The sequence below is a fragment of the Poecilia reticulata genome, chromosome 2 (assembly GCF_904066995.2).
Source record: "Poecilia reticulata chromosome 2, P_reticulata-male-v2, whole genome shotgun sequence".
Lineage (NCBI taxonomy): Eukaryota > Metazoa > Chordata > Actinopteri > Cyprinodontiformes > Poeciliidae > Poecilia > Poecilia reticulata.
Window position 1 is genome coordinate 18922721 of NC_088831.1, and position 15378 is coordinate 18938098.

A 15378-nucleotide genomic window follows, 5' to 3' on the forward strand; every position below is an offset into this window, starting at 1 on the left:
TTTCACATAAAAAAGTCAATTGGCACCAAACTTTGTATTAGTCATCCATGTCGGATTCCCCAAGATGCAATGTGGTCAAATGCTAATGTTATCTAAAGTCACTTTTTTGTGTAAAGTTCCATTTCTGACCCACTTCGTCTAATCAAGATGTTCATGTATCAGAAGACAGACAACAAGTTAGTTTCACTTGCTTTAAAGCACAAAGAGTTTTCATTTTCCTGTTTCTGAAATAGGAAAAAAATAAACACTACTGAGGATTCAAAAAATAACTGTGCAAAATATGTTTTTTTCTTGCAATTGGAAGTTTTTACTGATATGTCCGCTTGCAACCTCATTTTATGGGTTACTTGTAGCTTACCTTAAAAACTACCTACTGTAAATAGTACTTTTCTGTTGATTTCATTTAATTATTGGAAGACTTGCATGTTTTGTTGTTTATATTCTGTCTTTATATGGACATTTTGTTGTCTCTCCAACAGCTGCATCCAGACACTCCTAAATTTTACATGCCAAGCAATTACACTTTTTTATAAGTGTAATTGCTTATAAAGAAGTTGGTTTTGTTTTACTCAACCTGGTAAACCTTTAATTTAAATTTATAATGTATTTTTTTCTAGAATACCATACACGTTTTTTTTATCTGTGTCTTTCCAATAATGTTTAATGCGTAACTATCTAACTTTAATGATATTTTTTTTACATATTTGTTGAAACTGTCAATGTGTCATGACACATTTATATTTTCACAGGTTATCTGTCTCAAACAAAGTCACGCCATTATGACTTTATTTTAACAAATATGTAAAAATCAGAGTGTTTTTATTTTTACAAGAAATATTTGTGAACTTATGTACGTTAGGGGTACACCAATTAATCTTTCCCGATTTTCTTAATTTCAAAGATTGGTGATCCGCCGATACATGTGAAGCTGATTTTATCCACTAAACTTATCTACCTCAGCACAGATCTAAAAATCAACCACTGTCCTCTTCTGCTCTCCTGTGAGAGTGTAACAGGTACCAGGGTTCCAGATCCGTTAGCAGCAGATGATGAAGTTGAAAAACAGCATGTAAATGAGCAAACGGGAGACGCAGTCTGTGTTACTCCAATTTCTCTCATCTTATTTATTAAACAAACCAGCTCATTTTACTGTCAATACATCCCAATTTATAGGTCAGTAATTTACTGTAGGCTATATATAGTCTATGTAGACATATTTCATCATAAACATTAGCTTTTCTTAAACCAGAAATAATCACATCATATTTTGTCACAATTTCCTCAGGTAACATGTACCTTCAATTGACAGCACTTTATATGCATATTTAATCACACACACTGACTTTTTATGGGCATGTATGTTAAGCTATTGTAAACTGACATAACTATATTTGAATTAAAACTACTTAATGCATTCAATCACAGTTTAACCTTTCAAAAACTGTTTACCACACAGCCTAATAACAGTACAATACTCATTCTATATATTAGAGATGTGCCGATCAGGTTTTTTCCTGCTGATACCCATGAGGGCCGATCACCGATACCGATCACATTATTATTATTATTTTATCATAAACACTACCAGTTACATTATGTGGAAAAAGGAACCATGAATTCACCTTAATTTAGACAAAAACTTGTTTTTAATAACTTTTTCCAAGAAGAAAACTAAACAAAACAGGCATTCTGCAAATTGTACTGCTATCGGTAATACTATCTTTAACAGACTGATAACATATGAAGGCTCTGAAGAGGCTAAATGATGAAAAGAGCCAAAATAAAACCTCTCAACATTGCCAAAAAAATTCAAGTATAAAACTTAACATTCAAAGGCAAATACAGGATCCATTACAATAAACAATCCTGAGTTACTGAATGAAAACTTCCTGATAGCATGGCGGCTAGCTGATTACTGCTAGTTCTGAGTGGCTGTTTCTGACTGAGCGGAGTAATTATGCAGAGCAGGGAGGAGATCGATTATTTTTTCAGAGATTATCTGTCTCATGTTAGGACAGCGAAAGTTTTAATATGTATGTAAAATGTATTTTTTTTAAGTTAAAAGTTAGAAACTGTCTAGTCATTTCTTTGACAAATATATTAATGTGTGTGAAAAAAGTGTGTCAATGGCAGGTATCAACTTAAAATACTTTGTAGAACGGCACTTTATAAAGTTCGGTCCATTCACTTGTATTACCTTACTGGGACATGTTCCAAGTTCAATATGGCGGACGCTGTTGCGTATTGCAGCAACGGGCCGACCCGCCCCATGAGGCGTCTACGTATATGTCTATTGGAGGGACGACCGCTCCAAGCTGTCCGCCGTATTTCCTGCGCCGGAGCAGCCAATGTGGGGTCTACTCTTATATTATGTCTATGGTTGCAGCTATTCGCCCACTCTTTCCCACCGTTGCAGTGTGTGCTAACCAACTAGCATCATGGCCTGTTGGCTACTTCTTCTAGCCGCTGCTGGCTCCGAAACACAACAAAACTCATCCAATATCTTTTAACACATTAACACATTTCCTTAAACGATCCTCGAACAGTACTAAATAATAAAAGTACTTAGTTAAAATAAACTTGAGGGTTATTCTCACCTCAAGTAAATGAGCACACGGGAGACGCAGTATGTGTTACTCCAATTTCTCTCAGCTTATGAGAAACTGCAGAGCAACATGCAGCTCAGAGTTCCCATGCACTAGTCATACCGGTGAAACACCGTTACTGCACCCATCGTCTTTAACCCCTGTTAACAAGTAAATTATTATTATTATTATTATTATTATTATCATAACCCCATAAACATTTAAATGCTCCTTTTTTCCCTTTTGTTCACACACCAGTGGGCATCACAAGAGGTTTGTTTGACTGATAGACCGGCCCAGGTCATGTTGTGGTTCCACTGACATTTGCTCTATGCCTGTTAAGAGATGGAACCCAAATAACAAATAAAAATGGGTGGGCGGTAAGTGGAGGGGCCAATGGTTCCCTGGCCCCTCCAGTTAAGCTGCGCAAATCACTGCCAGTTCAGACTTGCGGGAATAATGCATTTAGTGGCCACAGATTAATTTTTTTTCATAGCGCATGCTCACTGCGTGCTATTTTTACCCTTAGCAACAGTTGCCATGCTGCTTACAATGACGTCATCAGCATGACTTCAAATGATGTCTGTGTCATGAGGCCCTTCTGAGGATGACTTTATGATGTCATAGAGTCCATGACATCACCAACTGATCCGTTAATTCTCTGATCAGTTACCACAAATCGGTTAACAAGTCAGTCAACTCGAGATTCATTTGGACGTTTTAAAGATGAACAACGAAAGCCCAGAGAGAGAAATGGATGTGAAACCTAAGGTTTCTTTTTGGACGAAAGTGAAAAAGACATTGTCCAGCAAAGTTCATCCTGGTCAAAGAAGCCCAGATTACAAAAAGAGAAACTTTCTCAGTGAACTTCTGTGGGAAGTGATAGAAAAGGCTGCAGATGGACCAACTCTGCATCTTGTCCGACAAGTCTTTGAGGAACAACATAGCAAAATTTTGAAATTGCTTTTGAGAAAAACTGGAGATATAAATGTGAACGTACTCTCGGAGATTTCAGAAGAACTTGGTGAAAGGATTTTCCAGAGTCTTGCGAGAGATGCATTCCACTTTGCCAGTGGACTGCATTTAATCGCACTATTGGAACACCCAGAAGGACACCAAGTCATCGTGGAAAAATTCAAAAAGCATCTGGAGAATCCTGTTCCTAAAGAGAAAATGTTCACGTCTACCAAAAGAAAGATCCGAAAGACTTTTTTTCCAACTGAAGACTTGTACGCAGATGAAAACTGCCTGAGTGAAGATTATACTCAGGCAACCATGGACCCTGAACAATTTTTGAGGGACGCAAACAGGATGGGATTCAGACGTGGAACAGAAGATGAAAGGAGAATTATGGTTCAAAATATTCTATGGAGATTGATTTATAAGTCCAGTTACAGATCTAGCTATGGGCATTACAAAAGGAAGGACACCGAACCGGTTCAGAGAAAGCTTGCTCCAAAAATATGGAAAGAAGTCAAGGACATAGATTTTGTCTTTTATGACAAAATGGAAAAAAAAGCCTGCCGAGACATCCTGCAACTTCTGTGGGGCAATGAAGACGCAGTTAGAGAACTGCTCTTCAAAATGATTAAAAGCAACAACCCACTAGTGATTCACAAGGTTGTGGAATGCTTTAAAAGAACCCTTGCACGACCGAGAAAAATCAATCTCAAAGACACCTTTCTCCAAAAGGCATGGGGCCTCATCAAAAAGGCTGCGGGTTGTGGAGACAATCCAGATGAAGAAGAGAGGCAAGAGCCCACCAAGAGTGGATCAAATGTTGTGTTTAGTCCACACTTAGCTGGGCCTCTAAATCTGGTCAACTCAGAGGTTGGTACTGACTTGGAGGAGTCAGGGCCGAACTCAGAGTCGGGGCCCGCCTCAAAGTTAGCACCCGTCTCCGAGTCAGATCCCGACTCAGAGTCAGGACAGACCTCTGAGACGGGACCCGTCCCCGTCTCCGAGTCAGGATCCGCCTCAGCGTCTGGACCCGCCTCAGCATCAGGACCTGCCTCAGCGCCAGGACCTGCCTCAGCGCCAGGACCCGCCTCAGCGCCAGGACCCGCCTCAGCGCCAGGACCAGCCTCAGCGTCTGGACCCGCCTCAGCGTCTGGACCCGCCTCAGCGTCTGGACCCGCCTCAGCGTCTGGACAGACCTCTGAGACGGGACCGACCTCTGAGACGGGACCGACCTCTGAGACGGGACCCGTCCCCGAGCCAGGACCCGCCTCTGAGACGGGACCGACCTCTGAGACGGGACCTGCCTCTGAGACGGGACCTGCCTCAGCGTCTGGACCCGCCTCAGCGTCTGTACCCGCCTCAGAGTCGGGACAGAACTCTGAGACGGGACCGACCTCTGAGACGGGACCGACCTCTGAGACGGGACCGACCTCTGAGACGGGACCCGTCCCCGAGCCAGGACCCGTCCCCGAGCCGGGACCCGCCTCTGAGACGGGACCCGCCTCTGAGACGGGACCTGCCCCTGAGTCGGGACCTGCCCCTGAGTCGGGACCTGCCCCTGAGTCGGGACCTGCCCCTGAGTCGGGACCTGCCCCTGAGTCGGGACCTGCCCCTGAGTCAGGACCTGTCTCCGACTCACGACAGACCTCTGAGTCCTCATGCCTAATCTCACCAACGTAGTGACACCTTGTCAGAAGTGTCAAAACTGTTCCTCAGTAGAACTTCGAGACTTACCAGAGCGGATGATTATGGCCTTAAAGATTGCTTAAAAGTTTTCAACCTGAGAATACCGGAAACTATTAGTCATCTGTTATTACAGTGAGAGCAAGACGTGTAGATTAACCCGAAGGATCAGAATTGGAGGCCGAGGGAACGATGGCCCATTGGGAGGCTAGAAGGGGTTCGAAGAAGAAGGAGAGAAGGTTGGGGGGCTGACGTATCGTTAGAGAGGAGGGGGAAGCGAAGGATTGAACGAAGGAGAGACATTGAGGGGGGGTAGTGTACCATACCATGAGAGGAACACTAGCCCCCCCTCAATGTAGAGGTAGATGTGAGGGGTCAAAGAGGGTGGGGCCAGTCTAGCGAACCATTAAGTGCTGGGGGTGGGGGGCAGACGAACGGCGAATTGCAAGAATGGGGAGGAGGTCTGGCTGTATGTAGAAAGAGGGGGGCAAAGGAGAGACATTTGGGGGGCTAGTGTACCATGAGAGGTACACTAGCCCCCCCTCAATGTAGAGGTAGATGTGAGGGGTCAAAGAGGGTGGGGCCGGTCTAGCGTACCGTTGAGTGCTGGGGGGGGCAGCCGGACAGCGAATTGTAAGAAAGGGGAGGAGGTCTGGCTGTAGAAGGAGGGGGCGAAGGACAGACATTCGGGGGGCTAGTGTACCATGAGAGGTACACTAGCCCCCCCTCAATGTAGAGGTAGATGTGAGGGGTCAAAGAGGGTGGGGCCGGTCTAGCGTACCGTTGAGTGCTGGGGGGGGGCGGCCTCACAGCAAATTGCAAGAAGGGGGAGGAGGTCTGGCTGTAGAAGGAGGGGGGTGAAGGAGAGAATTAATCCCCCAGATCCACCTATAAATGCTATTTTATTTATATAATTAGGGCTATTGTAAACAAAAATTTTAGTAATCGCGTAATCTATCGATTATTCTTACGATTAATCGAGTAATCATAAAAAAAATTGACAAAATAAAGTGTTGGTAAATCTGGCATAACAGCAGTGTTACTATCGGATATCAATATCAGTCCAATTTTTCATTTTTGAGCTTCCCTAGCAGTTACTTTTTTGTTGTTTAGAAAACTAACCTGTAATAATAACAACTCGTTTTCTAAGTTAATCTGAGAAAAAGTCATACAAAAATCTAAAATTAATTTCAATTTAATAAAAAGAGGCAGGCTCACAAATACGTGTATTAAAAATATCTATGATCCAGCTTTTAGTTTATGTAGTCAGTCAGTAGATGAACTATCACGTTGCCCCATACATGTCAAGCTTTGAGTTTGAGAATATGGGAAATGTCACCTGAAGTGGTGGTGGGCCATAATTTAACAGTTTATGTTAAATTATGGGGAAAAAACTTAAATTATGGAAAAATTCTGCTGAAATTCCATAAAAAACGAGAAAGTGTACTGGCAGAAATTACCAGGACATTTCCCTATTTTTTAATGGAAAATTTTGAAATAAAATACTGTTACATTACGGGAAACTTCTGATGGAAATTCTGTAAAAAACACTGAAAATATCATGGCATAGAATTAACAGGACATTTTCTGTATTTTTTATTTTTATTTTATTTTTTTCAGAATTTCCATCAAAATATTTTCCCCAATTTAACAGTTTTTATGTCAAATTTACCAATATTTAGTTAACCCAAAACTGAAATTCTCTCTTTTTACTCTGTCTTTTGTGATGCATTCACAAACTTTTTAAAAAACCTTGGACATTTCCAAATACCATTGAAGTCTGTATTCTATACCATATGTTAATTATAGTGTAAAATATATTAAAGTTAATGTATTTAATATATTTTTAACATAATTTTGAAACAAAATTAAATTCTAAGTCCACAGGAAATGTAGTTGTAGAACACAAAACACTTAGTTTGAAAGTAGCTCATGCAAAGTGATGTAAAAATGAAACCATTCTACAATCAATTTGCAGACTTTATTTTGCAATTTAAGACCATAAATTGACGTCATCTAGTCTTTATAACTAACATTTACTATTATATATTAAGAGCTAAACATATTCTTGAGCTTGCTAATGTTTATCTTCTGTACATCACAACTAATTTATTGCATTTTACTATACAAATTTTCAACGTATAAATTAAATGTAAAGCATTTTTGACTCTAGTCTTTGAAGTCAAATAAACAGTTTTGTTAAGTTATTACTATAAGATGGAACATAAAAAATTGCTTTTGAACATGAAAATCATAGTTGTAAACAGGACCAACATACTTCAAAATAATTGCCGAAAGTCAACCATTATTATAAATATTTTGTTAAAAATCAAATGCTACATAAACCCAGCCGGTAACACTTTACTGAAGGCGGGTGAATAAGACTGACATGACACCGTCATAAACATCTGTCATGGACATGAATAAGTCTTCATAAATATTTATGACTGTTGTCATAAAGCGTCATTCAGTAAATCTTGATACTTTTAATACAAAGTTGACATTATTGAAAATGTCTTTGTTTTGACAACTTGACATTAATCCAGACAAAATGATTAATGATTGATTAATAGTATTCAGCAGGTTGTTTTCTTGTCGGCACAAAGACGGTACTCTTATCTTTCATGTGACATGAGTGTCAATAAAATGATAGTATTATAAAAATAAAGCTGTGGTCAATAAATCCCCACATATTTGTTAATCATTTCATAAGGAAATCAATGATTTACTTATGAAAATAAGTTTACTTATTTCTTATTAATAAGTAATAAATACTTCTTATTTATTTACAATATGTAAATAAGTTACCAGTTCAGACACTGCTAGGATCCTTTTATTGCAGTTTTGATTGTGGTGATTTTGTACTTTTATGCTGAGCTTGCATGCATTTCTAGGATGTGTAATATTACATTGACCTCTATAATCCCATGTCCTAATTTATTACTTGAGAAGAATTATCAGAAAAAAACTGTAGCAAGTTTTACATTCAATAAATAGTGATTGTTGTGTTTATGATATTCTATTTTGAAGCTTGTTTTTTCCCCAGGTTCCAGTTTTGTCTCAGACTAACTGTGGTTGACAGCAGATTTGGTGTGAATTATATACATGACTGCCTCATAAGTTTTAGATAAATCAGTGAAATGTTTGTAAGTTACTGGTTCAGTGGCTAATTAAGACACACATCACTTTATTTTATGTCTGGAATTTACAAGGTGCAGGTAGTTTTATAGTAGAGACACTTCACTGCAGGTATTTAGACAAACCGCATTCATAAGATGATAAAAAACATCCAAGGATGGCTTCAATTTGAAAGAACATAAGTACACAGGCATGTTCTGAAATTCACTTTTTTATTGCACTCATTATCACTTCCAGCTTTTTTTTGTAGACATGACACCTGTATGTTTTGGTTTTTTATACTGAAGCTTATATCCAGTTTTTTCGCTTCATTATTTCACAGAGTATTACAGGTTACATTTTTGTTCAATCCAATCTATTTTTGCCTGGATTTAATGCTAGACTTAAACCTATTTAGTTTCCTAAGTACAAAAACTTAATACTGCATTTTTCTTATCTTTATTTAGATTGTTTTTCTTACGATACATTGTATATTGGAGCTAGTTGTGTGTTTTAAAGTATCTCCTTCTTTATCACTTGTAAGTTTTAACAAATCTCCCAAATTATTTCTTTACATAGTAAAGCAACATAAATTAAAAACACAACATAGAAAACATGTGCTCTTAATGTAAAATAATACAGCATACACAGACATAAGCTACTAAAACAAGAGCTAAAACTAAAATGTTTGCATTTATAAAAAAAAAAAGATTATATTTCACACAAAGTTACAGAACTTTTCTGAAACCAGAAACCTGCAAAGAGCTCCTTTGTGAATTTTGCATAGAAGTGGGTGCCTAGAATTATATAAGAAAAATTGTCTCCAAGCCACGCTTTGACTGACAATCATGAAAGTTGTGTTAGAGAAACAACTTAATGTTCTCATAGTTCGTTGCAGTGACGAAGAAGGTGTGCAGGAATTGCATTATTTTCAGCAAAAAAAAAAGTCTATTCAGAGCCCTAAATACATTCTAAAAGTCACCAAACTTTGCAGATCAGTGGTTCTTAAAGTAACCCATGGAGTCACAATAAGAGCGTCTGCCCAAAACTATCAGTAGACACATAACTACAGCTCACAACTTTAAAATAATGTCACAGAAGTTGCCTGCAGTTTGTTCCCCCTTATAGACTTTGTGAATTAATTTAATAAAAATATGTGAATCTGATGAAAAACAACAAATACATTGAAGTTTCTCATTAACATTCACTTTAACAAAATCTTAATATGTTTTAATGTATGTCAGTTAAATGCTGTAGCTTTAGATGACTTTAAAAGTTAATATCTACCTCAAAGTCAAAACGCAGATACAAAATAATAAATGTACAATCAGATGTATGATAGAGCTGTGTACAGTTTAAAAAGACATTAAAAAGACAAGACAAGTTATAAAATTTCAAGCTGGAGAAAGATTATTTAGGGTATTTTTTTCTACAGGTAAACGGGTCACTTTTGACCCGCAAGACAATAAAAGGGTTAACTTTGCAGACGACTAATAATAAACATTCGACAATAAATCTCTCTTGTTGTTCAGATTTCAGTCAGTCAGCAGTGTGGTCACAGCAGCTTGGCCTCACGTGAGCCAGACTGCAGTATCTGTAGAGTAACAATGACTTTAACAGCTTTTCTGAACCAGGGGTAGAACAGGGCGTAGATCAGAGGGTTCAGACAAGAGTTAAAATAGAAGAGGCAGAAAAAGAACAATGCATATGAGGTACTGGTTAGATTAACATCAACTAAAGAGTAACAGTAATATGGACAGTAACACATTAGATATACAACAACTAGAACCCCAAGAGTCCTGGCTGCTTTTAACTCTGATTTCTTTGTTCCTGATGTCACTGAATGAAACGAGACGACTGTAATGTGAGAGCGCATGGCACGAGCCTGAGACACAGCCACCACAAATACTCTCAAATACAGAACTATGATGGTCGTTACTGGAAATATGAAATTAATAATCAGGTCAAATGTTCCTACAATGTAACTTATGATGAATTTACATTCCCCAGTGCAGGATTTATACCTGCCAGGCTGAATCAGCTCATCCTTTGAATAGAAAAAGCTGCAGGAAGAAGCACAGAACCAACACAGACAAACACAGTATTTGACTCTCGTCAAAGACATTTTCCTGCAGTAATCCAGAGGGTAGCATATAGCAATATAGCGGTCAACTGATATCAAAACAATGTTCCAAATTGAAGCACTGATGAGGTTAGAAATCAAAAGACAAAACAAAACACACATGACATCTCCAAGAAACCAGCAGAATGTAAATCGAAATATTTCAAATGGGATCAGCAGGAGACCAACAAAAAAGTCTGAAACACCCAGAGAGAGGAGGAGGATGTTTGTAGGAGTGTGGAGCTGCCTGGAAGGAGACAAAATGGTAATTATGCATCAATTATATAAATATGGCTTAGCATTTTTTAAATTTAAACTGTAGGTTGATGTTTGCCTGAAGTGTGAGACTGAGATGATAATGAGGAGGTTGAGCACTACAGTGATCAGTGAGGTGAAGAGCAGCACAGAGTTGAGCAGAACGGCTTCAGACCAGTGAAGTGTGGGCTTCCTGCAGGAGCTGTTGAGGAGATGTGGGAAACAGAGATCAGTTCTGTCTTGGATCTCCATCCTCAGACGGCTGCAGCTCTCTGGTCTGATCCTGTCCTGTAGCAGATGTTTGTTTCTGTTCTCCCTTCTCTCTGGTGCTTTAGTCTCTGGGGAATTTCTGCTTCTTCTGCCTTTTCTGTAATGATTTATTTTGATTTTTTTTTTTTGCATCCATAAACTCTTTGTTTTGTTTCTGCTATTCTCACTTGGCTCACTTGACATTTTCTTCCTTAAATTGCGTCCTTAAGTTATCCAAGATTAGTTTAACAAGTTGTCCTAAATATCTAGTAATTTTCCTATTGACTTAAAACGTTATGCTTTTGATACGTAAAAAGTCATAATTACATCAAAGATATTATGTCTTTTGTTATATTTTTTACAGATGGGGGTCGCCATGTTTTCACCTGCGCAATGCACGATGGGTTTGATGACGCCATTTAGTCCTTCCATACTAGAATGTACATACTAAAAAACATACTAGAACGTACTTGGCGCCGACAGAAAATTTTCATGTGCCCTTATACATGAGATATCTGTTGAGCCAAACAAACAAGATCAGTTTGTGATTTACTGTTATTAGCTGGAGCTAACGTGACTATCCTGAGCTAACGTGAATTCAAACCAAATTGGAAGACAAAAAATGAATACTTAAAATGACATTGAAGCTTCTTTAAGTCTTTGTCATTACTCTAATATATTTAAGAAAATATTTTGATCCCGATGCTCACCGTAAGCAGCTTCAGTTAGAAACGGTCTCTCTGCAGTTGCTCTCCATCTGGATTGGCGTCTCAAAGCAGCTGCCACACAAACACCAGCTTCTTAGGCCAACTCTGTCCTCTTCCTCCGTCACGTCCGCTATGGGTGTAGCGATGCAATAATCTCACAATACAATAAACGATATTCTGATCACAATGCAATATACATCACGATGTTTTGCAAACGATGCAGTTTGATACAATTCGATGGACTTTTATGATTTTCTGAAAGATTTTAGAGAGACAGAGTGACTTTAGCGACAATTTGTGTTCCATAGACTTTGTTTTAATTAACTAAAAACTGATTAAAATCACCAACTACATAATACCTGAACCTGATTGGACAGAGACTTAGAATCTGCAGCTGGACAAAATGAATCAAAAATGCAGAGAGAAAATGGGTTTCTGAAATTTCACCGTTGTGTCCAGAAATGGTGTCCAACCGACCCCACACACGTAAAACTTGTATCATTTTCCACAGTCCTCTACGTTTGCCTCAGTCCTCGCACGCGCAAGGGTTAATTCATGTGGATTTGACATAAAACTCAAAGTTTCAACAGTGATCCAGGAGCTGAGTGGGGAGATAATCAGCCTCTGTAGACACTCAATATGCAAATGATTGCACTTATGTTTTTCTTTTGGACATGCCGTGGTGGCATTTTGGACCTTGAGTTACAAAAAAACAAAATCCGATTTGGAAAAAAGTAAATTTTTTCGCTGTGAAACGCTCGTGGTACACTGACATCAATTTCAACGCGCTCCAGTTCAAACTGACAAGGAGCAACGCTAATCCTAGCTGTTTGGGGGCTGGATGGAAAAAGACGTGAAAAGGTTGGACCTGTATGTCATTTACCCAGAATGCATTGCAGCACTGAGGCAATGTTGCATCTTTGTTCTGCCAATATTTAAACTACTCTGCTAATATGACTTGGTTCTCGTAGTTGTATGACTGTATTCTTGTATTTGAAAATACAGATTTCTTAGCCTGGCCATAAAACTCCGTCATACTTGCTTTACTGACCTCTGCTGCTGTTTCTCTTTTCATTGTGAAACTTCTCCATCTTTCCTCTACGACAGAAGATATATTTCAAAACATCCGCGCTTGTATCCATTGCTCCGTTTTTTTTTTCCCTCTGCTCCTTTTACAACAGTGCTGTGTAGCTACTGGCTTGGACAGCCAGCTTGTTGATTAGTTTGAACACTGCTGCCACCTAGTGACCGGAGGCTTGTTTATTAGTTGAGCATGAATTCATGATTCATGTTTAACTGAATAAAGTCCTGCTCTCCCCTGCCCCCCCACCACACACACACACACACTTTCGCCATGCCCCACTATTTGAGAAGTACTGCCGTAACCTTAATAAAAACTAACAAGAAATACATAACTATTAGCATAATACGTCTGAATATATCCTATTAAGTACTTGAGTAATTTAGTATCCCATTTAATGGGATGAAAACTAAGAGAATCAATAACTATGCATTAGTAGTGAGAATAATTTTTAATAGGAATTGATAAAAACTTCTTTCTAATAAAGACATTTGACGTTTTTTTCTTTGGTATTGCTGATTTGATGAACAAGTGGGACATACTGAAAAGTTGGGGGTGAAGAAACATAAGAAGTCAAGATATTTTTTTTTACTAATTTTTTTTCCAACAAGTGGCATTCTTAAACTTCACTCCCATCTGATGTACAATGTACTGATTTGCCTCAGTCCAAGTTGGAAGTGGTGGACTTCGCAGACTGTCCTTGCAATCATACGTATATTGCAGAAGGAGGAAGCTGATAAAAAATCTCTCCATTAATAAAAAGTTTTATTTATGTTTTCATATTAAGAAATAAAATGATCAAAACTGGTTTTAGGCCATTCAGCAGTTTGCGGTCTCAGAGACGGTTCATATTTTAAACCTTATTTAGAACTGCAAAACCTCTGCCAGTGGATATCAACCCAGCAGCGGCAACTAAGTGAGCTTCCTCCCAGGAAGAGATGACGCATAAGAAAAACACAATGGCCTAAGTGATAGTGCTGTGTAAAATGTAGGGGAAGAGCTTTTGAGCATCTTTTTCACAATTTCTCCACAAACTTTCAAGCTGAAAAATGAAGAAAACTAGTGTTTCATACATAAAACTGGTTTCAATCTGACCACACCTCACCTCAATTAGTACAAAAGACAACTATTGCACTTTTTCCAGACTACTAATGGTAAACATTCAATAATAAATCTCTCTTGTTGTTCAGATTTCAGTCAGTCAGCAGTGTGGTCACAGCAGCTTGGCCTCACGTGAGCCAGACTGCAGTATCTGTAGAGTAACAATGACTTTAACAGCTTTTCTGAACCAGGGGTAGAACAGGGCATAGATCAAAGGGTTTAAACATGAGTTTAAATAGAAGAGGAAAAACAAAATTGATGCATATGAGGTACTGGTTAGATTAACATCAACTAAAGAGTAACAGTAATATGGACAGTAACACATTAAATATACAACAACTAGAACCCCAAGAGTCCTGGCTGCTTTTAACTCTGATTTCTTTGTTCCTGATGTCACTGAATGAAACGAGACGACTGTAATGTGAGAGCGCAAGGCACGAGCCTGAGACACAGCCACCACAAATACTCTCAAATACAGAACTATGATGGTCGTTACTGGAAGTATGAAATTAATAATCAGGTCAAATGTTCCTACAATGTAACTTATGATCAATTTACATTCCCCAGTGCAGGATTTACTCCTGCCGGGCTGAATCAGCTCATCCTTTGAATAGAAAAAGCTGCAGGAAGAAGCACAGAACCAACACAGACAAACACAGTATTTGACTCTCGTCAACGAGATTCTGGTGGGGTAATGCAGAGGGTAACAAATGGCTACATATCGGTCGACTGATATCAGGACAATGTTCCAGATCGAAGCAGAGATGATTGTACAGATCAAATAATAAAACAAAACACACATGACATCTCCAAGAAACCAGCAGAATGTAAATCTAAATATTTCAAATGGCATCAGCAGGAGACCAACAAAAAAATCTGAAACACCCAGAGAGAGGAGGAGGATGTTTGTAGGAGTGTGGAGCTGCCTGGAAGGAGACAAAATAGTAATTATGCATTTATCATAGAAAAAATATCTGAATTTTAATTATGTCTTGTCATATTATGTAAACACATTGCTTCACATTTCTAAAATTTAAACTGTAGGTTGATGTTTGCCTGAAGTGTGAGACTGAGATGATGATGAGGAGGTTGAGCACTACAGTGATCAGTGAGATGAAGGGCAGCACAGAGTTGAGCAGAACGGCTTCAGACCAGTGAAGTGTGGGCTTCCTGCAGGAGCTGTTGAGGAGATGTGGGAAACAGAGATCAGTTCTGTCTTGGATCTCCATCCTCAGACGGCTGCAGCTCTCTGGTCTGATCCTGTCCTGTAGCAGATGTTTGTTTCTGTCCTCCCTTCTCTCTGGTGCTTTAGTCTCTGGGGAATTTCTGCTTCTTCTGCCTTTTCTGTAATGATTTATTTTGATTTCTTTTTTTTTTTACATCCATAAACTCTTTGTTTTGTTTCTGCTATTCTCACTTGGCTCATTTGACATTTTCTTCCTTAAATTGCATTCTTAATTATCCAAGATTAGTTTAACAAGTTGTCCTAAATATCTAGTAATTTTCCTATTGACTTAA

At 38.7% G+C, this 15378-nt stretch overlaps 2 protein-coding genes and 1 pseudogene across 2 annotated transcripts in view; all 3 read right to left on the minus strand.

The window, feature by feature from the left end:
* The window catches only part of LOC108166978 (trace amine-associated receptor 3-like), a 123213-nt gene that overhangs the window by 56051 nt on the left and 51784 nt on the right, over positions 1 to 15378 (minus strand). The gene's annotated exons all lie outside the window — the stretch shown is intronic.
* On the minus strand, positions 6826 to 11311 carry LOC145548601 (trace amine-associated receptor 13c-like; annotated as a pseudogene).
* LOC103481508 (trace amine-associated receptor 13c-like) lies at positions 10799 to 14842 on the minus strand (the record flags this gene model as incomplete). The annotated part of the gene is made up of 2 exons (XM_081613870.1): positions 10799 to 10924; positions 11682 to 14842. A coding segment is annotated over one exon (870 nt), but the record flags the coding sequence as incomplete, so codon positions are not given.